The sequence below is a fragment of the Lampris incognitus genome, chromosome 6, assembly GCF_029633865.1.
Source record: "Lampris incognitus isolate fLamInc1 chromosome 6, fLamInc1.hap2, whole genome shotgun sequence".
Taxonomy (NCBI): Eukaryota; Metazoa; Chordata; class Actinopteri; order Lampriformes; family Lampridae; genus Lampris; species Lampris incognitus.
The window spans coordinates 26,083,596-26,109,704 of NC_079216.1; the positions used below are offsets into that span (position 1 = coordinate 26,083,596).

Consider the following 26,109-nt stretch of genomic DNA (forward strand, 5'->3'; position numbering starts at 1 on the left):
CACGGATAAAAGCGATGAAATCCATTTGGATGTTGGCTAATTGGGAGATAAAGAGGCCATCTATGTTAAGAGGGAATGACCATCCCTGGTCACACCCATATTCACATGAAACTGGTCATTGGTTTTGGTCATTAAACATCTGTTGCCATCTTACAATACTGTGATTGCAACATTCCCTAGTCCTCTGTGAATAGTACACATGGCCATTGAAATGCCTGCATAAAGACATGGGCATGATGGGTTGTGGAGTTTTGGTATTGTTTATGGTACAGTGTATGGGCAATATAGTATATAAGCAATATGGTATAAAATATGGGCATAGGTTGTTGGATTATTCAACCATAACAAAACTCTGTATAGTAGTGACATACTACCTGTTGGGCATACATACTTGCCTCCAATGTCCTGTTTGTTGTTCAATTAATTTCTTCTGTTTTTTTTTCTTTTCTTTTTTGTATGTAAGTGATGTATACAAGTGCTAGAAGCTGCTGTGAACTGGAGTCAAATTACTCATGTGCATAGGCACACTTGCCCGGCAGCTATACCAACGTGTACACTGGCTTTGCTGAATGACAGAAGCTAAGCAGGTATGGGCTTGTCTAGTACTTGGATGAAGACCTCCCAGGAAAACTGAGTTGCTGCTGGAAGCGGTGTTGGTGGGGCTGTAGGGGGAATTCTTCCCTCTGGTCCTAATAAAAAAAAAAAAATTCCCAAATGCCCCAGTGCAGTGACGGGGACACTGTGATGTAGGAGATGCTCATCCTTTGGATGAGACGGAGGTCCTGACTCACTGTGGTCATTAAAGATCCCATGGCACTTATCACAAAGAGTGGGGGGGCCCCTTGGTGTCCTGGCAAAATTCCAACCTGGCTCTCTCCATCTGCCCACCTAATCTTCCCCCCGTGTAATTCGCTGAATGATTCCTCCCTCTCCACCTCAAGCTGACGTGTAGTGAGCATTCTGGTGCAAAATGTCTGCCGTGCATCACCCAGGTGGGTGATACACATTGGTGGTGGTTAAGGTAAGTTTCCCCCCTTCAATGTAAAGTGCTTTGGGTGTCTAGATAAAGTACTATATAAATGTAATCCATTATTATTAACATTATTATAAAGTTGAATCCAATTCTGATGGAAAACAATAAAATCAAACAACGTAAAAATCACGAATCATCAGTAAAAAGGCACAATTGGTGGTAACTATAATTGTCAATAGCTATTGTGCTGCATTCATCAAGTATTTTGTCTTTTAGTGATCCATCCATCCATCCATTATCCAAACCGCTTATCCTGCTCTCAGTGTTGCGGAGATGCTAGAGCCTATCCCAGCAGTCATTTGGCGGCAGGCGGGGAGACACTCTGGGCAGGCAATCAGTCCATCACAGGGCCGACACACACATTCACACTTAGGGACAATTTAGTACGGCCGATTCTTGGTCATCCTGTGTGGAGTTTGCATGCTCTCCCCATGTCTGCGTGGGTTTCCTCCGGGTGCTCCGGTTTCCTCCCACAGTCCAAAGACATGTCGTAGGGAAAATGTCTTAAACCAGTCTTTCAAAATTCTTTCAAAAAATGCTAAGACATGGGAAGTAGAATATTATGAATCGATTTTTTTCTGACGTTGCAATTTAAAATCTTAAAATAATTGGTTAACATCTATTTTTTAAACGATTTACAATATTTTTTAAAACAATTTAAATGATTTCCTCTCACATTAATTGTAACTGCTTCACATCAGTTGAGCACAGCATTGGTTTTTGGTTCCTACCTTACCTCACATTTAGTAGGCTTTCACCGGGGCGGAACTAATCTTCATGACATATGTTACCAGGGGATTGATTAATGTAAACACAGAGAGAAGCGCGAAAAACAAGGTCATATTTCAAGCGCAAATAAATATTAAGAGATTTATTATCTCATGATCGAATTGTAAAGAAGAAAGAACAAGATAGTTTACAAGCAAAAGAAGACCTACTAGCCCCTCTAGCGTCATAGGCAGCCTACGAGGTATGTTCATTGTTTACATTTGACAGTAATGTTGACTGTGTTAACTAGCTTAATAGCTAATGGTAGCTAGCGTTCGGCTGTATACTATTGTGTATAAAACACATGCTGTAACATTATTCATTCACTCATTCATATCTTTTCCTTTGTACGCGGTTTTTTACGGGTTTGTCCAACGAAGACAATAAAGCCCAGTATTCTAAACCGAGAACTCATGCCTCATCATGTTCATTGCTAGAGGAGCTACAGTAAAAAAACTCGACTGCTCTGCATGAGAAACGTCAGACGAAGATGGCACCTGTACCGAGAGCAGCGTTCCACAGCATTCCACAGATGAGCGAACATGCAGCGCGCGCGCAGCCCTCTACACAGAAGCACCCACTGGAAAAGGTTCTGTGTTACTATTGTGTTGCAAGCTGCAACTAAGAGACATTGTAAGGCTCTACACAAGAGATTGACACATTTGCATACTAATATTGAAAGGTGCATTCATTTTCTTTTGTCATTTGTAATTTAAGTTAAATGGTAGTGTGCTGTAACCAAGAGAATAAGCATTCAACTCCAGACGTTATATATTGTTGCACAATAGGTTATCATTAATGGATTTTCTTTCTTTAAAGTTTAACAGTCAGTTTTGATGGTTTAAATTGAGTAAAGCTGTTTATTCTACAAATATGTTAAAATAGCTAGATCAAAGTTATTGAAGATAGCTACTCAGCTAAACATCTATCTATTATAGACCAAGTCACTCAGTTTAACACAAGATTAGAGCTAAAGCACATAACTAAAGCATATCAAGTACAATGGCAGTCGTACTCTGACAATAATAGAGAAGGCGCCGAGGGTGGCAGAGAGGGTGTAGGTGAAGACGAGCTGCAGCAAGACACAGACATAGAAAAGGAAGTTGAAGGCACAAGAGCTGATAACCATGATTCTGCACAAGAGCCACAAAGAAGCCAAAGAGTCCGGAAGCTAACGGAAAGGGGCCAAGAACTACACGATGTGCAAGTAAGAGGACTTGAACACTGTTTTGAGCTATGATAAGTGGAAGGCTATCGCTAAAGATGCCAAAGAAGTGCAGATTGAACAATGCTCAAATGACCTGCTGCATGTGCACATCACAAAGATAGGTAAAGCCTCAAAGGATCTAAACGTTGTCTATGATGAGTTAAGGCGTATGAACAGGCCCGACCATGACATACGCCGCAGTCACAAGGATGCTCATTGAGACTGCAAGAAGCTGTCTAGACACAAGAAAGGACGAAGGACAAGAGGATGAAGGACAGGGCGTGAAAGAGGAAACGTCCGAATTCAAGGCTGCGGCTGCAGACAAATTAAGCACCAGCCCTTACCATACTGGGTTCTCCGCCCATTCTGAAAGCAGCTCGTCTCACTGCACCAAGTCCTCGGCTCATTCTCAAAGAAACTCAAGGGTCATATCGAGACATTCAAGCCAGTCCTCTGCTAAAGTACAAGACGCTGCTGCTGAGGTTGCTGCCAATAAAGCCATTTTACAAGTACTGCAAGAGCAAAAGCGTAAGATCGAAGAACATCACGAACTCGAAGCTGAAGCCTCCCAGAGACAAAGAGCACTAGAAGCTAAGCACAGAGAAATAGAGCGCCTGGAGACCATTAAGAAGCTAAGGGCTGCCCAGGCGCGACAGCAAGTATATGACCAGAGTATCTGCTCAGACGAAGAAATATCTGAGCTGCTCCATCAACGTGCCACTCTGAAGGAGAAAGTGAAAGTCAAGGACGAAACTCTGAAGGAGAAAGTGAAGGTCAAGGAGGAAAGTACTCTACAGCACCAGTCTTCGCCACAAACTGTGACACATTCAATGCAAGCAGACAGCACAGTAGCTATTATCAGAGCATTCGCAGAGTCCATCAGTGCGAGTCTTCTTCCCGTACTTGAACCTACAATATTCAACGGCGACCCACTTAGATTCAATGATTGGAAAGTTTCATTTCAAACACTCATTGACAGGAAAGACCTACCAGCTGAAGAAAAGATATATTATCTACGAAAGTATGTGGGCGGACCTGCCAAGAAGGCCATAGAGAGCTACTTCCTGCTAGGCACAGAGTCAGCCTATCATGCAGCTATCCTAGAAGAGAGATACGGGAATCCATTCCTCATCGCCAAGGTCTTCAGAGACAGGCTTGATGCATGGCCCAAGATAAGTTCCAAAGGCAGTGTGGAACTTCAAGAATATTCTGATTTCCTTCGCAGTTGTGAGGCTGCCATGTCCCAAATGAAGAGTCTTGAAATACTCAATGACTGCAACGAGAACCAGAAAATGCTTGCTAAACTTCCAGACTGGCTGACTTCAAGATGGAACAGGGAAGTTGTACAAATGGAAGAACAAAATCAAGGGTTCCCAAGCTTCAGTCAGTTCGTCAAGTTTGTCACGCGTGAAGCCAAAATCGCTTGCAACCCACTGACATCTCTCCATGCTCTAAAACCGAGTGAAGGCGAAAAGGTTTCGAGAAACAGAGGGCCCGCAGCAAAGGCGCTGGCAACCAACTCAGACGAGAAAGATGTCGCTACCAGCTGTGTCTTCTGTGAGAAGGAAGGCCACAGTCTACACAAGTGTCGTCAGTTTATGGAGGAGACTATCTCAGAGCGAGTCAAGTTTGTTCAAGAGAGGAAATTGTGCTTTGGCTGTCTTAAGCCTGGCCATCACTCAAGGGACTGCAAAAAGAGGAAGACCTGCAAGACATGTGACAAACCACATCTGACATGCCTTCATGAGGACCGCACCAAGGAAGAAAGAATGCCCGCAAAACCTGATGGAGCGCAAGACGGCAACAGGTCAAAGGAAAGGAAAAAGGAGAGCCCACAAGATGAAGCAGCAAGTACAACAAGTCAGGCAACATCACACAGAGTTGTCCAAAACGTCAAAGGCACTCATACTTCTACGATCATTCCAGTGTGGGTGTCAACAACAAGTGAGCCAGATCGTGAAGTTCTCATGTATGCACTCCTCGATACACAAAGTGACACAAGCTTTATCCTTGAAGAAACAGCAAAGGCTCTCCAAACGAAGAATGAACCCGTTCAGTTAAGGCTCTCCACAATGGCTTCAAGAAACACAGTAGTGTCCTGTCGGAAATGGACTGGACTACAAGTGAGAGGATTCTACTCGGACAAGATAATCCCTCTGCCAATGACCTACTCAAGAGAATTCATCCCTGCAAACAGAGATCACATTACACACCAGAGACCGCAAAGGCATGGCCTCATCTTGAGCACATCGCAGATGAGATCGCTCCTCAGCAAAGTTGTGATGTTGGCCTGCTAATTGGCTACAACTGCCCTCAAGCTCTCATCCCAAGACAAGTATTGCCTGGTGAAGAAAATCAGCCCTTTGCACAGAGAACAGACTTGGGCTGGAGTGTAGTTGGATATGGTAACCCCTGTTTCGACTATGGAGATGCGATTGGAGTAAGCCACCAAGTCATCATGAAGCAAGTGATGCCAGGTCTTCAATCCTCTGCAGACCTCACAAGTGAAGTGCGTTATGTCTGTAGAACACAAATCAGGGAAGTGGTCTTACCTGCAGATGTCATCAAGGTGCTAGAATCTGACTTCACCAAAAGAGCTTCAGAGGATGGCCACATCTCCCAAGAAGATCTCCGATTCCTGTCGGACATGGAAAGAGGCATCAAGCTTAAGGATGATGGTCACCTGGAAATGCCACTGCCATTCGAGAAAGAAAGGCCCAACTTACCAGATAACAAGAGGTGTTCTATCCAACGTCTCAAATGCCTAGAAAGGAAGCTGAAAGGAAACCAGCAATACTACCAAGACTACAAGACCTTCATGGAGGAGACCATAGCCCGCAGAGATGCAGAAAGAGTTCCAGAAGGGGACATCTCTAATGGACTAGCATGGTACATCCCACACCATGGGATGTTTCATCCACAAAAGCCTGGCAAGATACGTGTCGTCTTTGACTGTTCTGCAAAATTCAAGGACACATCCTTGAACGACCATCTCCTGACTGGTCCTGAATTGACAAACAGCTTGGTGGGAGTCCTATGTCGTTTCCATAGAGGTCCTGTTGCAATAATGTGCGACATTGAACGTATGTTCCACCAGTTCCATGTGAAAGCAGAAGACCGAGACTACTTAAGATTCCTGTGGTGGGAGAATGGAGATCTTGAAGCGCAACCAAACCATATCCTGACCATGAAGTCCATAATACTCTCCCCATCGCCTGGGAGGTTCGTCAAGGAAGACCTTTACCTTCGCAAGAGATGGCGCTGAGTGCAACTATTGGCCAACAACTTCTGGGCACGGTGGAAAAAAAGAGTACCACCTGAACCTCCAACACAGACAGAAGTGGACCAAAGACCACAGAAACGCAAAGGTCAATGATGTCGTTCTTCTGCAAGATGATACTTTACCACGAAACCAATGGAAGTTGGCAAAGGTTATCGAAGTGTACCCAGGAAAGGATGGGAAAGTAAGAAGACTCACGTTGCTTATCAGCGACTCAACCTTGGATGGAAAGGGAAGACGCATCTCCAAACCTGTCCACCTGAAAGGGCCAATTCACAAGACAGTCACACTGCTGGAAGCAGACTGAAGACTCCAGTATACTCTCCCTCTCTGTCCATCAGCTAGTTAATTAGCAGTTCTGTTTTAGTATTTTTGTCTTCTAAGTTGTTCTAAGAAATCACGCGTGATTTGGTGGGAGTGTAACTGCTTCACATCAGTTGAGCACAGCATTGGTTTTTGGTTCCTACCTTACCTCACATTTAGTAGGCTTTCACCGGGGCGGAACTAATCTTCATGACATATGTTACCAGGGGATTGATTAATGTAAACACAGAGAGAAGCGTGAAAAACGAGGTCATATTTCAAGCGCAAATAAATATTAAGAGATTTATTATCTCATGATTGAATTGTAAAGAAGAAAGAACAAGATAGTTTACAAGCAAAAGAAGACCTACTAGCCCCTCTAGCGTCATAGGCAGCCTACGAGGTATGTTCATTGTTTACATTTGACAGTAATGTTGACTGTGTTAACTAGCTTAATAGCTAATGGTAGCTAGCGTTCGGCTGTATACTATTGTGTATAAAACACATGCTGTAACATTATTCATTCACTCATTCCTTTTCCTTTGTACGCAGTTTTTTACGGGTTTGTCCAACCAAGACAATAAAGCCCAGTATTCTAAACCAAGAACTCATGCCTCATCGTGTTCATTGCGAGAGGAGCTACATTAATATCATGTAGTTCAGGATAGCTGAACCAATGACACTCATACTTTGTTTGCGGCCGGGATGCTCAGAGCAGTAGATCCATTGTCACTAGCTAGCTGCCACTTTACCTTGGGCAACATCGGGAAGTGAGAATTCAATGAAAATTGATTATTCAACCAAGATGTCGTGGCATGGCTGAAACCAGTACCAGGCAATGTATACGAGGCACAGCAAATTTTGTGCAAAATGTGTTTCAAACTTGGCATGATGGGAAGAAGAAAAAACAAACTCGGTTTGAGTTAGCAAACATTCTTGCAAGATGATGCTAATCAGCTCACCACACAAGCTGAGGGAAAGGTATGCATGAAAAAATGGCAGAATTACAACAGGTGGAGGCAGACTTGCTGAAAGCTTGCAGATCCATGCCATATGCAGTAGAATAGCTATTCAGAATTCTCAACCAATTGTGCCTTTTTACTGACGATTTTTATGTTGTTTTATGTTATTGTCTTTATGCATGCTAAATAATCAAGGAAATACATGTGCAGGACTTGCTCAGCTTATTCTAACCTGATGTAAAATAGGAGAACTATAGTGATGCTATTCAAAGTCATCCTGTTTTCCTTATCAAGTGCCGTTTTTCATTTTGGGAGTAAGTAACAATGAAAATGACAGACGTTTTTTAATAAGGTTTTAGAATGTATTGAACAAATACAAAGAGAAGCTACAGATTCTTTTGTGCATGAGATGCTGTATGGAGAACTTCGTGATCACATTCAAACCTTATCTGGATTTCCATCAAGCTCAAGGTTTGTTGAAGATTCAAGAAATAGAGAATCAGTCAATACATTAGGGTCCTTGTATGGATGTCTTCATTTTTTGCTGACTGCTTATGAAACCAGACAAAGAACCAGGTCTAATAACAGTGATGTCCTGTTGCCACCAACTGTCATGACTAGACATCAAGGCAGACCTCGATACAGCATTTCAAGAGAGCAAATCTCTCATTTAGTATCCCTTGGAATGAACTGGCTAAGAGTACATCTGTTGCTGTGATTGCAACCATTCCTCTGTGAATAGTGCACATGGCCATTGTAACTCTAGTTAATGGTCATGGCAATTTGCATATGAAACTGATCGTTGTTTCCAGTCATTATGCCACTGTTTATAAGGGTGGGGATACCTGCTGTCAGTTGAGACTGGAGAGGTCACTTAGATGAGTGATGAAACGTTTCTGACACTAAATGTTGTGTCCAGAACTGATTCAACTTCTTGTGATTTTCTTACCTGGATTATTGAGCATGCATCAAGACATTTTAAACTTGATACAGTTTTAATCGTGTGAAATTAACAATAAATGCCTTAACCTGCTTTTTCCATCACATCGACATTGCTAATGATAATTTCTCAACATTTTCCCGTGTGTAAATATCGTATGAAACCAACAATAATCATGCCCAAAATATCTTCATGTTATTGATTGATTAAGTTATTCAGTCAAAAATATATTTGATTTTGTCAATATCACCCAGCGCAACATGGACAGGGGCGACTTCACTGATGAGAGATAAGTGACAGAGTATATGCCCAGGATGTTATGAAGTTATGAGTGAATTTGTACTTACGTTGCTGAGCAGAAGACCTGTTTCTCTGGTGGCAACTGGTGTCCATTCAAATAGAAGATCATCTGCTTCTTACTAAGATCCAGCAGGAACCCGACAGCATCTCCTAAAGGACAAAGAAGAATACAAATGCGCACACATCAGAAAATAGTGAAATTAAACTAAGTCACATCTACTTGTTCAACGGCTCATGGATATAAATGATATAACAATAACAGATAGTGATGTTACATCTGACACTGAGGCTCTGAAGGATGGATGACTCGCTTGGCTTTTTTTCTGAAGCAGTGTGCCAAGGCTTGCTTTTATCCAGAAAAGATCACGCGAATAATGATGTATAAATCACTTTATTGCTTCAGTCAGGCAGAATCACCTGACTGGTTTGGGTTTGACAGGTAAGTGAATAACATTATCTCATTACAATGGCACCTGTCAAGGGGGAGAGATATATTAAGCAGCAATTGAAAAGTCAGTTCCTGAAGTTGATGTGTTGGACACAGAATAAATGGACAAGCATAAGGATCTGAGAGACTTTGACAAGGACCAAGTTGTGATGGCTAGAAGACTGGGTCAGAGTATCTCCAAAACTTCAGGTCTTGTAGGGTGTTCCCAGTATGCAGTGGTCAGTACCTACCAAAAGTAGTCCAAGGAATGACAAGCAGTGAACTGGTGACAGGGTCATGGGTGGCCAAGGCTCACTGATGTGCATGGCGAGCAAAAGCTTGCCTTTCTGGTCCGATCCCACATAACAACTATTGTAACTCAAATTGTGGAAAAAGTTAATGTTGGCTATGCTACACAGATGTCAAAACACACAGTGCATCACAGCTTCCTGCGTATGGGGCTGCGTAGCCACAGACCAGTCATTGCCTAAGCCTGGTCTGTGCACCACTGAGAGTGCCTATAATGGGCATGTGAGTTTCGGAACTTTACCATGGAGCAAGGGAAGAAGGTGGCCTGGTTTGATGAATCACGTTTTCTTTTACGTCATGTAAATGGCCGGGTGCATGTATGTCGTTTACCTGGGGGAGAGATCTCACCAGGATACACTATGGGGAGAAGGCAAGCTGGCGGAGGCAGTGTGACGCTCTGGGTAATGATCTGCTGGGAAACCTTGGGTCCTGGCATTCATGTGGATGTTACTTTGACATGTACCACCTACCTGAACATTGTTGCAGACTAAGTTCACCCCTTCATGGCAACGGTATTCCCTGATGGGAGTGGCCTCAGGTGGCTTTAATGTTTTGGCTTACTGGTGTATGCATGTATTTTATATATATATATATATAACTTTGTTAAAACACTCAACAGTAGGGAAAGTGCTCAATAATCCAGCGAGTCACTGGATTTTAGAAAAAAAAAGTGTATGTGTGTTTATTCGTCCGTCTCAGTGACGATGACCATCTAGTCATCCTGTGATTGATGACTGATGATTTGCGTGATGATTAAAGTGAGGAAGAGTTGCACATCATCAACCCCACTCTCTCGTCCGAGACCACCTACTACCAGTGGCAAGACTAGCAAGACGTCTGACAACGGAGACGGATGCAGATTTTTCCTCAGGGTTTCTTCCCGAAGCCTTTCCCGTAGACGAGTATACCCACAAGGCAGCGGAGGTTTTAAATCAGAGTTGTCCTTCTCCTAAATAAACTGCCTGACAAGGCTAACGAACTTCATCTACTCGGGTTTGAAATCAGAGTTGTCCTTCTAGATTGGCTGCCAACCAAGGTTAACCAGTCCAATCGACTGACCCGGTTATACTACCGGGAACCCGGTCGTCCCCACAGCAGACTTTGTAAAAACAGGAGGTACCATGAGAAGGTGCTTTGTTAAAAGAAACAATCAACGATAGGAAAACTGCTCAACAAATAAGGAGCAAAATAATCCAGTGATTCAAGTAAATTCTTTATGAGATTCTTTATGTCTCATAAAGAATTTACTGGAGTCATCGGTATATATATATATATATATATATATATATATATACACACACACACACACACACACACACACACACATATATATATATAATATAAGCCTGTTTCATGCCATAAGCTCAGCGGAGTTCTTTCAGATAACAAGGTACATGGTTTTAAAATTAAAATAGATCTTCATCTTAAGAACTGCCTCCAGGACACTGTGGACATTTCTCCAAAATGGGACCACAGAGGGACAGCTCCAGTAAATGTTAAAGTGGTTTGCCAATGCACTTCCACAGGACCTCCAGCAAATAGTCTGATTTGAGTAGTTAGTCTTGTGCACTGGAGTATAAAAGAATCGAGTCACATTCTTCCAACGGAATTTTCTCCAGGACGGAGAACTTGTCATTAACCATTGCTGTCTGCAGATCCTGTCCCAGTCTTCCAATGTTATTGTGAAATTACCCTTTGCTTCCCATCTTACTTTAATATTCAGGGTATGGTCTCCTTTTAAATTTTGAAGGGCAAAATATAATTTAGATATTATTTTTTGGTAAGAAGCATCTTTACTGGCTTTTTGAAAAATATCAAAGATTTCCTTTCATATTGTGGTGTTGTCTTTTGGAAATATCTTGCCAATAAAAGCTCTGATTTGTAAGTACCTAAAATGATCCTGATTTTGCAGGTTAGAATTGTCCTTAAGGTCATGGAAGCTCAAAACGGTATCTTGGTTTAAGAGTGTGCAGTACGCGGTAAGACCATTTCCAGTCCACCTTCTAAACCTTAAATATTTACTGGGCATGAAGTTTGGATCATTGGCAAACCTTTTGAGAATTTCAGTCCTGCCCTTCAATTGGTGCCTATTAATTATTTCAGTCCATATCTTTACGGAACTAGTTATCCAAGGATTATTGGGGTCTGAAAGATTACTATTTAATGAGGGGTCCCCAACTAACACGTTAATTGGAAATCTCTTCTCCATTGAGCTCTCTATCTCTTTCCATCTTGATCTACAGCTGAGTTTACACCAGCTCACTAGTGGCTGAATCTGAGCTGATCTATAATAATCTGTGAGGCATTGAAGGGCTAATCCACCTCTCTCCTTTGATAATTGTAGAGTTTTATATCTTAGTCTTGGTTTTTTTCCAAGCCCAAATAAATCTAGATATAATTTTATCCCACTCCAAGAAATACTGTTCTTGTTTTTCAATAGGTACTGATTGGAATCAATATAAAACTCTTAGTAAGATATTCATCTTTAGTGAATCGATATGTGAACTGATATTGAGGTAAGGAATTAAATTCCATCTATTAATATCTGTTATATGTTCCTTTTTGAGATGACCATAATTAATTTCTTCTAATTTGGCTAAGTCTATAGGCAAACAAATTCCCAGGTATTTTCCTTTTCTTTCTTTTTTTTATCCCAGACCATGTGATAACTAGAATGAAGATACTGTGTGTGTGTGTGTGTGTGGGGGGGGGGTGTTACAGTTAAAATTAAGGACCTGGGTTTTTTGCTCATTTAGTTTATAGCTTGAGTATGACCCTATTCATCCAGCACTGACATTAATTAGCACGGGTAGAGAGTCTGTTGGACTTGAGAGATACATAAGAATATTGTTCGCAAATAAGGCCAGGTTTTGTTGCCCTGCTGCCATTTTTATACCTTTAATCATGTTGTTCTGTTTAATCCATTGTGCCAGTGGTTCAATAAAAATCGTGAATAGAAGCAGACTTACCGGGCAGCCCTGTCTGGTGGATCTCTCTAATAGAAAAGAATCAGTAAGCTGGCCATTGATTTTTAGTTTGGCTGATGGCCAGCCACTAATGCTACAACCGACTGCTAATGTCTTGATAATTACTTGGTTAAACCCAAACTTCTCCATAACCTTAAACAGGATTTCCATCTAACAGAATCAAAAGCTTTTTCAGCATCTAAACTTATCAGCATAGCCTGTATTTTATTTTGGTTTATATGTCTAATAATCCCCTCCGAGAATCGCCACCTTAATGTGGTGGAAGGGTTTAGGTGTCCCAGTGATCCTGGGAGCTGTGCTGTCGGAGGCAAAAACTCTTAGTAGGGTCTCCCAAGGCAAATTGGTCCCAGGGGAGGGGCCAGACTAAGAGCGATTCCCAAGAAACCCAGTGAGGTTACAACAGCAGAGCTACAGCACCTCGCATGGTAAAGGGAAACTGGGGCCCCCTCCTGGAGCCAGATCTGGGAAGGGAGCTCGCTGGCGAGCGTCTGGTGGCCGGGCCTTGGCCCATGGGGCCCGGTCGGCCTCAGCCCAAAAAAACAACATTGACCCACCACACACGGGGATGAGCATTGGGGTAGGGTGCAATGCAGGCTGGGCGGCAGGCAAATGCAGGGACTGGGGCATGCCGACTTCCGGCATCACAGACTGGTCCTTGGGACGGGGAACGTCACCTCCCTGGTGGGAGGGGGGGGCTGAGCTGGTGCGGGAAGTGGAGTGGTACCCACTAGATATACAAACCCCAATTCCAATGAATTTGGGACATTGCTTAAAACGTGAATAAAAACAGAATACAATGATTTGCAAATCCTTTTCGACCTATATTCAATTGAATACACTACAACAACAAGATATTTAATGTTTAAACTGATAAACTTTATTGTTTTTGCAAATATTCACTCATTTTGAATTTGATGCCTGTAACACGTTCCAAAGAAGCTGGGACAGGGGCAACAAAAGACTGGGAAAGTTGAGGAATGCTCAAAAAACACCTGTTTGGAACATTCCACAGGTGAACAGGTTAATTGGAAACAGGTGAGTGACATGATTGGGTATAAAAGGAGCATCTCCGAAAGGCTCAGTCGTTCACAAGCAAGGATGGGGCGAGGTTAACCACTTTGTGAACAACTGCGTGAGCAAATAGTCCAACAGTTTAAGAACAACGTTTCTCAACGTACAATTGCAAGGAATTTAGGGATTTCATCATCTACAGTCCATGATATCATCAAAAGATTCAGAGAATCCGGAGAAATCTCTGTACGTAAGTGGCAAGGCCGAAAACCAACATTGAATGCCCGTGGCCTTTCAATCCCTCAGGCGGCACTGCATTAAAAACCGACATCATGCTGTAAAGGATATTACCACGTGGGCTCAGGAAAACTTGAGAAAACCATTGTCAGTTAACACAGTTCGTTGCTACATCTACAAGTGCAAGTTAAAACTCTACCATGCAAAGCGAAAGCCATATATCAACAACACCGAGAAACGCCGCTGGCTTCTCTGGGCCCCAACTCATCTGAGATGGACCGACGCAAAGTGGAAAAGTGTGCTGTGGTCTGACTGGGGTGGTGTTTCCCATATTTAAAAAAGGGGACCGGGGGGTGTGCTCCAATTATTGGGGCATCACACTGCTCAGCCTCACTGGGGAAAGTCTACTCTAGGGTGCTGGAAGGGAAGCTCCAACCGATTGTCGAACCTCGGATCCAGGAGGAACAATGTGGAGTCTGTCCTGGCCGTGGAACAATGGACCAACTCTTTACCCTTGCGGATGAGCTGAGGGAGGCATGTGTTTTGTAGACTTGGAGAAGGCTTACGACCGTGAACCCCAGGGCACTCTGTGGGTGGTAGCGGGAGTATGGGGGTACCAGAGCAGTTGCTACAAGCCATTCGGTGCTTGTATAACCAAAGTGAGAGCTGTGTCCGCATTCTCGACACAAAGTCAAACATGTTTTCGGTGGATGTCGGACTCCACCAAGATTGTCCCTTGTCTGTGTTATTCTGTCTGTGATATTCATGGACACGATCTCAAGGCGCAGCCAAGGTGAGGAGTGTGTCCGTTTTGGGAACCTCAGAATTTCATCTCTGCTCTTCGCAGATGATGTGATTTTGTTGGCTTCATCAGGATGCGACGCTCAGCACGCACGGTGGTTTGCAGCTGAGTGTGAAATGGCTGGGATGAGAGTCAGCACCTCCAAGTCTGAGGCCATGGTTCACTACCGGAAAATGGTGGATTGCTCCCTCCAGTTTGGGGAAGAGTTGTTGCTTCAAGTGATGGAGTTCAAGTATCTCGGGGTCTTGTTCACGAGTGAGGGTAGGATGAAGCGGGAGATTAACAGGCGGATTGGTGCAGCATCAGCAGTAATGCGGACATTATACCAGACCGTTGTGGTGAAGACGGAGCTGAGCTGGAAGGCAAAGCTCTCAATTTGTCAGTCAATCTTTGTTCCAACCCTCACCTATGGTCATGAGCTTTGGGTAGTGACCTAAAGGGTGAGATGGCGGATACAAGTGGCTGAAATGAGTTTCCTCCATAAGGTGTCTGCGCTCAGCCTTAGAGATAGGGTGAGGAGCTCGGACAGCTCAGAGTAGAGCCGCTGCTCCTTCACGCCGAAAAGAGCCAATTGAGGTGGTTCGGACTTCTGATTAGGATGCTTCCTGGACACCTTCCTTTGGAGGTTTTCTGGGCACATCCAACTGGGAGGAGACCCTGGGGTAGACAGAAGTCGTTGGAGGGACTACATGTCCAATCTGGCCTGGGAACATCTTGGGATCCCCCAGGAGGAGCTGGAGGGCGTCGCTGGGGAGAGGGACATCTGGAGTGCCCTACTTAGCTTACTGCCACCATGACCCGACCCAGGAGAAGCGGCTGATGATGAGATGAGATGAAATGATAATTACCTGGCTACAATCACTCCTGCCATAATCACTGGATAGTGTGGGCATGAAACCCCTTATGAATGCACTTCAGTTACCACCAACTCCCTGGAGACGCTAATAATTTTCACTTTAACTGCGTGTAGTTATTAGCGCTGGTGTTTGTGACTTGGTATTTTTAGCAATGAGGCATCTCAGTCATATCCACGCGCAGTTCATTAGCATGTCAATCGATGCGCTGATTCATGGTCAATAAGAATGTTGTCCTCATATTATATATATACACCGACCGACCGACCGACCGACCGATAGATAGACAGATAGATAGATAGATAGATAGATAGATAGATAGATAGATGTAGGGGAAAAAAACTTTAATTCATAGCAGTAAAAGCCTGTATCGTGCGTCGGGCATTCATCAGATGCCAAGTTGGCTATATTCTGCTCCTAATATGCGCCACTCATTTGTTGAGCACTTTTATCAACACCATTGATGGTTTCCGAAAAAAACCGATATACACTGCTCAAAAAAATAAAGGGAACACATAAGCAATGCAATGTAGCTCCAAGTCAATCACACTTTTGAGATATCAACCTGTCCAGTTAGGAAGCAACACTGATTTGTGAATCAATTTCACCTGTTGGTAAATTGTCTAATTTCCACCAGGTGGAAATTAGACAATTTGCAAGACAACCCCTATAAAAGGAATGGATTTGCAGGTGGTGGCCACAGACCATTTGCCTGTCCTCATCTTTTCTGGCCGATCTTTGGTTAGTTTTTCATTTTGCTAGTGCCCTCACCACTAGAGGTGGCATGAGGCGGTATCTGCAACCTACAGAAGTTGCTCAGGTAGTGCAGCTCATCCAGGATGGCACATCAATGCGTGCTGTGGCAATAAGATTTGATGTGTCTCCCAGCACAGTGTCCAGAGCATGGAGAAGGTACCAGGAGACAGGCCAGTACACCAGGAGACGTGGAGGGGGCCGCAGGAGGACAACAACCCCGCAGCAGGACCGCTATCTGGTCCTTTGTGCAAGGAGGAACAGGAGGAGCACTGCCGGAGCCCTACAAAACGACCTTCAACAGGCCACTAATGTGCAGGTTTCTGCTCAAACAGTGAGAAACAGAATGCATGAGGATGGTATGAGGGCCCGACGTCCACAATTGGGGCCTGTGCTCACAACCCAACACCGTGCAGCCCGATTGACCTTTGCCAGAGAACATCTTGGTTGGCAGATTCGCCATTGGCGCCCTGTGCTCTTCACAGATGAGAGCAGGTTCACACTGAACACATGTGACAGACGTGAGAGAGTCTGGAGACGCTGTGGAGAACGTTCTGCTGCCTGCAACATCCTCCAGCATGACCGGTTTGGCGGTGGGTCAGTGATGGTCTGGGGAGGCATATCCTTGGAGGGCCGCACAGACCCCTACGTGCTAGCCAGAGGTACCATGACTGCCATTAGGTACCGGGATGAGATCCTCAGACCCATTGTCAGACCATATGCTGGTGCAGTGGGCCCTGGGTTCCTGCTCATGCATGACAATGCTCGTCCTCATGTGGCCAGAGTGTGTCAGCAGTTCCTGTATGTCGAGGGCATTGATGCTATGGACTGGCCTGCATGTTCCCCAGACCTGAATCCAATCGAGCACCTCTGGGACATCATGTCTCGTACCATCCGCCAACGCGATGTCGCACCACAGACTGTCCAGGAGTTGACCGATGCCCTAATCCAGGTCTGGGAGGAGATCCCTCAGGAGACCATCCGTCGTCTCATCAGGAGCATGCCCAGACGTTGTAGGGAGTGCATACAGGCACGTGGAGGCCACACACACTACTGAGCCTCATTTTGAATCGTCTTGGAAGAATTTCCACAGAAGATGGATCAGCCTATGTTCTCATTTTCCACTTTGATTTTGAGTATTATTCTGAATCCAGACCTTAATGGGCTAATGATTTTGATTTCCATTGATCATTCTTGGGTTATTTTGCTCTAAACACATTCCTCTGTCTAATAAATAAAGATTTTCAGCTGAAATATTTCATTCATCGAGGTCTATATTGTGTTTTTAGGTGTTCCCTTTATTTTTTTGAGCAGTGTATATATATATATATATATATATATATATATATATATACAACCAAATTAATCTTTTGCGTCCAGACTCATTAAACTCTATAAAAACCCTATGGGAGGAGGATCTGGGGGATGTAATACCAGAGGAAATTTGGGCAGAGATTTTAGAACGTGTACATGGATCAGTTATTTGTGCAAGACATGGTCTTAGTCAGTGTAAAGTGGTGCACCATACTTACTACATTAAGGCTCGGTTGGCTAAGGTCTATGACGGTGTTTCATCAGCCTATGATAGGTGTCAGCAATCCCCTCCAAACCTCATACACATGTTTTGGCTTTGCCCATCCCTAGAAAATTACTGGACAGAAATTTCCAATATCCTGTCAGAAATAATTGGGGAAAAAATAGAACCAAATGCTGTTGGTGCTTTGTTTGGGGTCTCCACCCCATCGCCTTCCCTCTCTAAATCCAAAAAAGATGTTTTGGCTTTTGTTGCCCTACTGGCTAGAAGATAAAACATTTTTTTTGTTTTATACATTTATTTCTGATTTTTCCCGTTTTCTCCCAATTTAGTGGCCAATCAATCCCTATTTTAGTTCAAACACCCACCCTCGTACTGCATGCGTTCGCCAACTGCATCTCTCCGGCTGGCAGTCTCGAAGGAGACGCCCCGCTACTGCCATGACAAGGTGAATCCAGGCCGCATGATTTTTTTCGTACCCGCTTTCTGGGAACTCTACCTCTGATTGGCTAGTACTCGTTGCCTCCGTTGATTATGTTGGTTAAGGTTAGGGTTAGGGTGGGGTTAGGGATAGAGATAGGGTTAGCCAATCAGAGATAGAGTAGGGGCGTGTCTTCCCGGAATCCAGGTGAACGCTCTCTCAACGAGTACTAGCCAATCAGAGGCAGAGCTCCCGGAAAACGGGTACGAAAAAAATCACGCATCCAGGCCGAACCGCTGCTTTTTCCGACACACACAGAGACGCATTCATGTGACGAACACAAGGCGACTCCGCCCCCCTCCCGAAGACAGCGTTGCCAATTATTGGGAAGATTAATCTTGACCAGGTGGAAATCAACTGTATCTCCCTCTCATACCCACTGGATAACAGACATCCTCTATTTTCTTAGATTGGAAAAAAAAATCAATTTTCATTAAGTGGCTCCTCCAGTAAATTTGGTAAAATATAGGGTCCATTCTTTCAATTTGTTCACAAGATGATTTTCCAATTTATTATTACGGGTCGCCCACCCCGGGCCGTGGCCCGCCCACCCCGCGCCGACAGCCAATCAGCTCGTCAGGGCCGGGCTTAGCCGTCAGGGCTGGGCTTAAGTTTGGTGGCCTCCCACGCGCCCGTTGTCAGTTCGTGTTGTAACCTCCTCACAGTAGCGGCTGCTCTTCCCTCACGGTCCTTTTCTCTCCGAACTCACCCCAGCCCTTGGTTTATGTTTTAGTATCCTATTTAGTATCCTGCCGTGTTCCCGTTTTTGGATTACCCGCGAGTTTTTCCCCTTGGACTTTCCGTTTTTCTTGTCGCTCATTGCCTCCCGATGTTTGACTATTTGTACGCATAAGGAATAAAGTACGCCAGTTTTCGGCTAACCCCATCTCTGTCTGGTGTCGCGCGCTTGGGGTCTTCCACAAACCCTTACAGTACGAACTGACCATGACGACCCCAGCCGACACAGAGAGGGTACCGGCCAGTCCGCTTTGAGCAGCTCTCATCGGACAGATCCAACTGACTAACTCCCACACCCAGCAGCTAGAGGCGGCCTCCGCCGCGGTGAGAGATCTTTAGACTCGGGTCCAGCCCCTCGAGGCCTGTGTGGGTAACCTAACGAGCCAGCAGGCGGCGTTGGCGAGCCAGCAAGCAGAGATCCCGCGGCAGGTGCAAACCATCATGGTGGCTCTCACCATCCAGCCGCCGGGCCAGCCTGTTCCTGGAGTCGTGGGTAACCCGCCCCCTGGGCCCGCTGCCCCGGTTAACCCTGTGGGGCTCAACCCAGTTCCCCGGGAGCCCTGCCTCTCCAGCCCACGACCATTTGATGGTGACTTTGAGACCTGTGCCACGTTCATCATGCAGTATGAGCTGGTCTTCCTGCACCAACCCAGCATGTTTACGACTGATGCTGCCCGGGTCGCTTACGTGACCAACCTGCTCACAGCCCGAGCAGCTCAGTGGGCCACTGCTTCCTGGTCCATGAAGGCCAGTTTCTGCCTCACCTACAAGGCCTTTGAGGCGGAACTACGGAAGGTTTTCCACCATCCAGTCGGTGGCCAGGACCCTGGTGCTCGGCTGACCAGTATCCAGCAGGGCAGTGGCAGTGTCACAGACTACTCGGTGGAGTTCAGGCTGGCCGCAGCTGAGAGCGGCTGGAACGACCGGTCACTTCGGGTCACCTTCCGGAGAGGTCTCAGCAAGGGCTATCAAAGAACCAGCTAGCCACCCGGGAGGAGCCCACCTCCCTCGAGGACCTGATCAAGCTCGCCATCCGCATCGACGGACGCCTTCGGGAGAGGAGGCGCGAGCGAGCCCTGCGTGGATCCCCGTCCATTCCCCAGTCGTCCAGCACTCCTAACAGGACCCCTACTCCTGCTTGCCCCACTTTCCCTGTGGCCGTTTCTTCCCCTGCGCCCCAGACCACGACGGGGAAGGAACCTATGCAGCTGGGGCGCACGCGCCTTAGTCCGGCCGAACGGGAGGCCCGGTTCAAGGCAGGTCAATGCCTCTACTGTGGCCAGAAGGGACATCTGATCAGTGGCTGCCCCATTCGGCCAAAAGACTAGGCTCACTGGGGCCCCGGGAGATCCTAGTGAGCCGCCTTTCCTGTTCCCGCCGTCCTGCCTCACAGAACCATCTAGTTAGCGTTAACCTGGCCTGGGCTGACCAGCGGCTCACGGTGGGTGCACTCCTCGACTCGGGGGCTGATGAGTGTTTCCTGTACTCAGAGTTTGCTGCCCAGGTTAACATCCTGCTACAGACGCTGGAGAAACCTATAGAGGCCTTCGCGGTGGAGGAGCGCTGCCTGGCCAGCGTCACCCAATGCACCCACCCTTTTTCTCTCACCATAGCAGGTAACCATGTGGAGAGACTTTGGTTCTACATCATCCAGTCCCCGTTAGTCCCTGTGATCCTAGGGCGCCCCTGGTTCATGCAGCATGAACCACACATCGCCTGGGCCTCCGGTACCATCATGGAGTGGAGTGCCTCCTGTCATGCCCAATGTCTCCGGGCTGCTCCCACCCCATCCCCCTGACGTGCCCCTAGTGCCCCGCCTCCCGACCTCTCCTCTGTTCCCCCTGAGTACCATGAGCTAGGTGAGGTTTTCAGCAAGACCCGGGCCCAATCTCTTCCTCCTCATCGGCCTTATGACTGTGCTATTGACCTCCACTCTGGGGCACCCCTTCCCAGCAGTCGTCTGTACAGTCTGACCATCCCCGAGAAGGCTGCGATGGACGAGTATATCTCCGAGTCCTTGGCAGCGGGGCTCATTCGGCCCTCGTCCTCCCAGGTGGCAGCTGGATTCTTTTTCGTGAAGAAGAAGGACGGGGGCCTCCGACCCTGCATTGACTATCGCCAACTCAATGAGATAACCGTCAAAAACAAGTACCCCCTTCCTCTCATGAGTCACCCTTGAGTCCCTCACCCAGGCTACTGTCTTCACTAAGCTGGACCTCCGGTGTGCCTATCATCTGGTCCGGATCCGGAAGGGATCTCCTCATTGCCTCCCTGTGTTTGACTATTTGTACGCATAAGGAATAAAGTACGCCAGTTTTCGGCTAACCCCATCTCTGTCTGGTGTCGTGCGCTTAGGGTCTTCCACAAACCCTAACATTTATCCATGAGTGAGGCAGCTGTTATGGTTTAGAGGGGTATTAATATTGAGTTTGTTGTGACGTAAGTGATGCGCTGCTGCACTGACTATTGGTGTCTATTATTGACACGGTTTATTGTTGGCTGACTGATGGGGGATTTTCTGGTTTTTTCCTTTTTGTTGTTTGTTTATGGTTGTGTTGTGTTGTTTGTTTTCTTGGTTTCTGTGGGTTGTTGTGGTGTTTAGCAATGGATCGATTGTCCCTTTTTCGTGGTGTGTCTTTGTCAAGGGAATGTGTACTTTTTCCTCTTTGTGAATGCTCTAATGACACAGGTTTATTTATTTATTTTTTTGCAAATCCCAATAAAATGAAAAAACAAAAACAAATACAAAAACAAACAAAACAATTCTTTCCGGTGATTGCTTTGAGGAGCCACAAAAATACTCAATATGGTTCGACACATCTTACTAAATTAAGACACATCTTACTAAATTAAGGGCGGCACGGTGGCGCAGTGGTTAGTGCTGTCGCCTCACAGCAAGAAGGACCTGGGTTCATACACCAGGGTTGTCCAATCTAGGGGGGGTCCTCCCAGGTCCTTTTAATTCCAACAATATTAATAATAATAACTAATAAATCAAACTTAAATAGCGCGTTTCTAACACTCAAAGTCGCTTTACAATAAACGGGGTGAAAAAAGACAACAGATAAACATAACACAATAGGGGGGGGGGCTATGAGAGGGAGAAGCGGCAGCCACACACACGACGCCAGCAGCCCTCGTCGACTTAAACAGATGCAAAAGGGCAAGAAAAAAAAAAAACAACAGCACTGTAGACGTTGCTTTTGTGTAGGTGTTTACTTCCGTAACCGATTCTTCTCCCGAGGTATCCACTAGGCAGTGGCACTATTTAACCCATAGCTGGGGGGCTGGTTCGTGGTTAAATATGGTTCGTATTAAATAGAGTTGTATGACTAATTGAATCGTATTGATAGTTTGTTGTAATTATATAGTTGTATAGTGCTGTGATTATACATTTGTGTATTTTTTTTTACAGCTGGCTTTCTTAATTTTTTTCTTTGAGAATTATTGAAAATTACAGTCAGCAGCCCCTGCTTAAAGGTTGAAAAGAATACATGTATAATAACTAAGGTTATGAGTGTGCAGCCTCAGCTGGGAAGTGAGAGGTGCTAACAAAAGATAATGCTAAGCATTAGCGCGGGGGGGGGGGGTAACATTTTAAACCCAACAGTATGCCTACCTTTTCCTAACGCACAAATCCAATAAATAAATAAATAAACAAACAAACAAACAAACAAATAAATAAAAAATACCTTTATTTCAAACAGTGGGCTAGGGCTGTGCGGAATATACATTTTCCATAATAAAGCGAGTAAACTCTTCATTCCAAATCTGCTACATGCGCACCTTACAAAGAAAACAATGACGTCATACTGTGGTGACCGGGGGGGGGGGTGGTCACTCTGACTGTCGGGGGTTATGCACTGGGGGAGCTCAATGGCTTATGGGACTGTTAATGTTAGATTTAAAATTGTTTTTAATGATGTTGTGTTCATGTTGTGGTTATTCTTGTGTTGTTGTTTTGGGGGGTTCGACTCAGAGCAAGTAGCAGACCGTTTACTGACTAATTGACTGTAGGACCGTGACTGGGACTGATGTTGCCACTTGAGACATGGGGGCTGGGGGTAGGGGGGGGCTTGTTACATTGTCGTCAGTTCTGGCCCGTTCTGAATAAAAGAGCACTGCCGAGGTCGTGCGGGGTATGGGGCACGGGAGTTGCGACTGATAAGAGACCTCTGCCTCTCGACTCATTCTTCCATGCCGGTTGCCACAAACCACAATACTTTTTGTTTTCGTTGGCAGCCCCCCTACTTAAAACATCTACCCGTGCGCCTGCTGCTAAGACATTTCCAAATAAGGATTCATGGAATCATGATGTATTGCGTGTTTTGGGAGAGACATTAGAAATTAAAGGGGACAATTGTGATGTATTGGCCTTTAGTAAATGGGAGAAAGAAAATAAATTGAGGAAGGAAAAAAGTACGGTTAAAACTTTGACTCTTAGCAAATCTTTGATGGTTCGGAAATTAAAGGATAGGGGAAAAAGTCAGCAAGGAACTTTAAATCTCAGACCTTAAAGAAATTGACACTTGTCCACTTCCGCATGAAATTAGTTTGTCCAACTGAAACTAATGATGATGATTTTATTAATGTACAGAAACAGTTATGTCCTTCACTGCCAGTTGAAGAGCCAGGGTCACATGATAAATTGGCTATGATAGAGGTGGTAAAAAATGAAAAAAGAGTAAAGCTAACGTGCAAACCCCAATGAGAGCTTTCTTGTTGCCCGCAGGTAAAAAGGTCCCTGTTCATCGACCTTGGAGTCCAACCGATTTTACAATTTTGAAAGGTTTTTGGGGCTTAACAGCTGATGGAAGGAAATTCATGAAGGAGCTTGAGCAGGTCTGTTTCTCTTACAACGGACCATCTTTAGATGTAGAGAAAATATAAAGTTCAGTAGCAAAGAGTAAAAGACGTTTGTGGCTGGGATAACACCACAAAAATGAATTTTAAACTGCCTTATGTATTAAGGAAGACTCTCATGGGTGCTACTCAAATGTTATCCTACGAATATTCAGTGGTCAAAAGTGCAGATGCGCAAACAAAAGAAAGATGAAGAACTAACAGTTTATACTGTGACAGAGCTTGATGACTGATTGTATATGTATAGAAACTGCTGACAAGGAGCCGTTTTTGTTTTTTTGCGCACATAACTGTAAATTATTTACAAAGAATGGAAATGTTGACCACTACAGCAAAGAATGTCCCTATCAATCTAGCTGGCCACAGGGGAAAATTTGGGGCTTGAACTTTACCTCAAATTCTAATCTGTGAAGTAAATGGATGATGACTAATCCTTTTGACCTGTGGAGAATGTCTCAAGCCCGATTTAGCTTCCTTACAAGAGCCACCAAGATCTTGAAAACAAGATGACACACTACCTTGTCCCTGCATCTTCCACCAGTGGTTTGGCAATGAAGAGAGCTTCCCCCTCTGCACCACTGCCAATTCAAGTCTCCAACACATGGTGTCAGGCTGCAAGGCCATGCTGTTTTAGGGGCGGTATAGATGGAAGCACGATCAGGTCCTGAGGAACCTGACGGAAGTGTTGGAGGTCCACAGACAGGAAGCAAACAGGCATTCCATTACAGGACGCTATATCCACTTTCACAGGCAAGGAGGGCATGCCGAAGGCGCCAGACCAAGAGCTCCAAGCCGACTCCTCTCCCCTGGCAAAGAGTGGAGCATGAGGGTTGACGTTAGCAGGCAGCTACAGTTCCAACAGGAGATCACCTCAACATCTCTCCGGCCCAACATAGTGGTGTGGTCCACTGCTGCCAGGACTATGCTCCTCGCCGAACTGACTGTTACATGGGTGGAGGGCATAGAAGCCACCAATGAGAGGAAGAGGAAGAAGCACTGAGTGGAGGGGGTCTGATTGGAAGGCCATCATCTACCCGGTAGAGGTAAGATGCTTTGTTTGCACTTCAACATCATGCCTCTTCAGGGACATGGAAGTTACAGCAGCCAGGCTCATAAAAAAGAAAGAAAGAAAAAGAAAGAAAACCACTTTGTATTCTTGTAAAGATTTTTTTCTCTGCATTTCACCCATCCTATTGTATAGAAGTTGTCATGTGTGTGTGATCAGGGTCATCGGGGTTCTCCCATCCCCTGATTAGTGTTTTAGTTCACCTGTGCCCATGTGCCTGAGTTACCCCGATTGCTCGGTTCACTCACCTCCCCTTTCTCCAATGGGCTGTCCCGTTCCTGTGCACCTGCGCCCAATCTCCTCCCCTTTCTGCGATTGGCTGTACGGGTCCTGTGCACCTGTGCCCAACCTCCCTGATTGGCCTCCCCTAGGTATATATGCCCCTTGGCTGCTCTGGCTCTTCGTGGGTTCGTCTCACACACTCAGAGACACTCACTGAGACTCTTGGTCTCCATTGCGCCACGTCCTGTTGTGAGCTTTCCCCGCTGTCTATTCCTGCCGTTTGTACCTGCTGTTTGTTAGTTTTCATGTAATTAGAGTTGTTCTTAATGGGGTTTTCTCCACTGTCTGCACTTGGGTCCTCTTCCTGCTCTCATCGTGACAGTATGAACCGAACAAGTATGGACCCAGCGGATGGTTCAATGTACCGCAGACAACGTAGGCTGAAGCTGGTGTCTGGTGTGAATGGCCTCTGGCTAGGGGTTATCCAGCTTGATAACTAGCAGCCTGTCTCCCAGTCTGCTGGCTCTGAACCCACTAGCCGCCAGCCTGCCTACCGGCCGGTAAACCACCAATCAGTGAGTGGTGCCGAGCCGGCTCCAGCCCTGGACCCATTCTGGGGAACCCGCCTGGCCGGGGGAGGTCCCCGAAGTCTCCGCCAGCCCCATGTCCCCACGCAGCTAGCCAATGTCCTGTCTGACTACCAGCTGCTGGCCACACCAGCCGACGCCTTCCACATGTTCCTGTTCCGCCGGCCACTTCAGCCGACCTGTCATGTTCAGCTGCCCAGCGCCCCCAAGCCTCAGCTGTCCAGTGTCCCCGAGACTCAGCTGCCCAGCACCCCCGAGACTCAGCCGCCCCGAGTTCCAGAATAGTCGGTCTGTTCCTGAGTCGTCGGCCGTCTTTGCCAATGTGCGGTCTGTTCCTGTGCCATCGGCCGTCTTTGCCGACATGCGGTCTGTTCCTGAGCCGTTGGCCACGCCGCCACCAAAGTCTGCTCCCCGAGCGGCCGCCGGGCCATCTCTGAAGCCTGCT

At 45.8% G+C, this 26,109-nt stretch overlaps 1 protein-coding gene across 1 annotated transcript in view; it reads right to left on the reverse strand.

The window, feature by feature from the left end:
• rspry1 (ring finger and SPRY domain containing 1) overlaps nt 1–26,109 on the reverse strand; it is a 320,762-nt gene that overhangs the window by 27,098 nt on the left and 267,555 nt on the right. Inside the window, exon 12 of the mRNA XM_056282268.1 lies at nt 8,841–8,943. Within this exon, the coding sequence (XP_056138243.1) occupies nt 8,841–8,943 (103 nt within the window). The remainder of the gene's footprint in view (nt 1–8,840; nt 8,944–26,109) is intronic.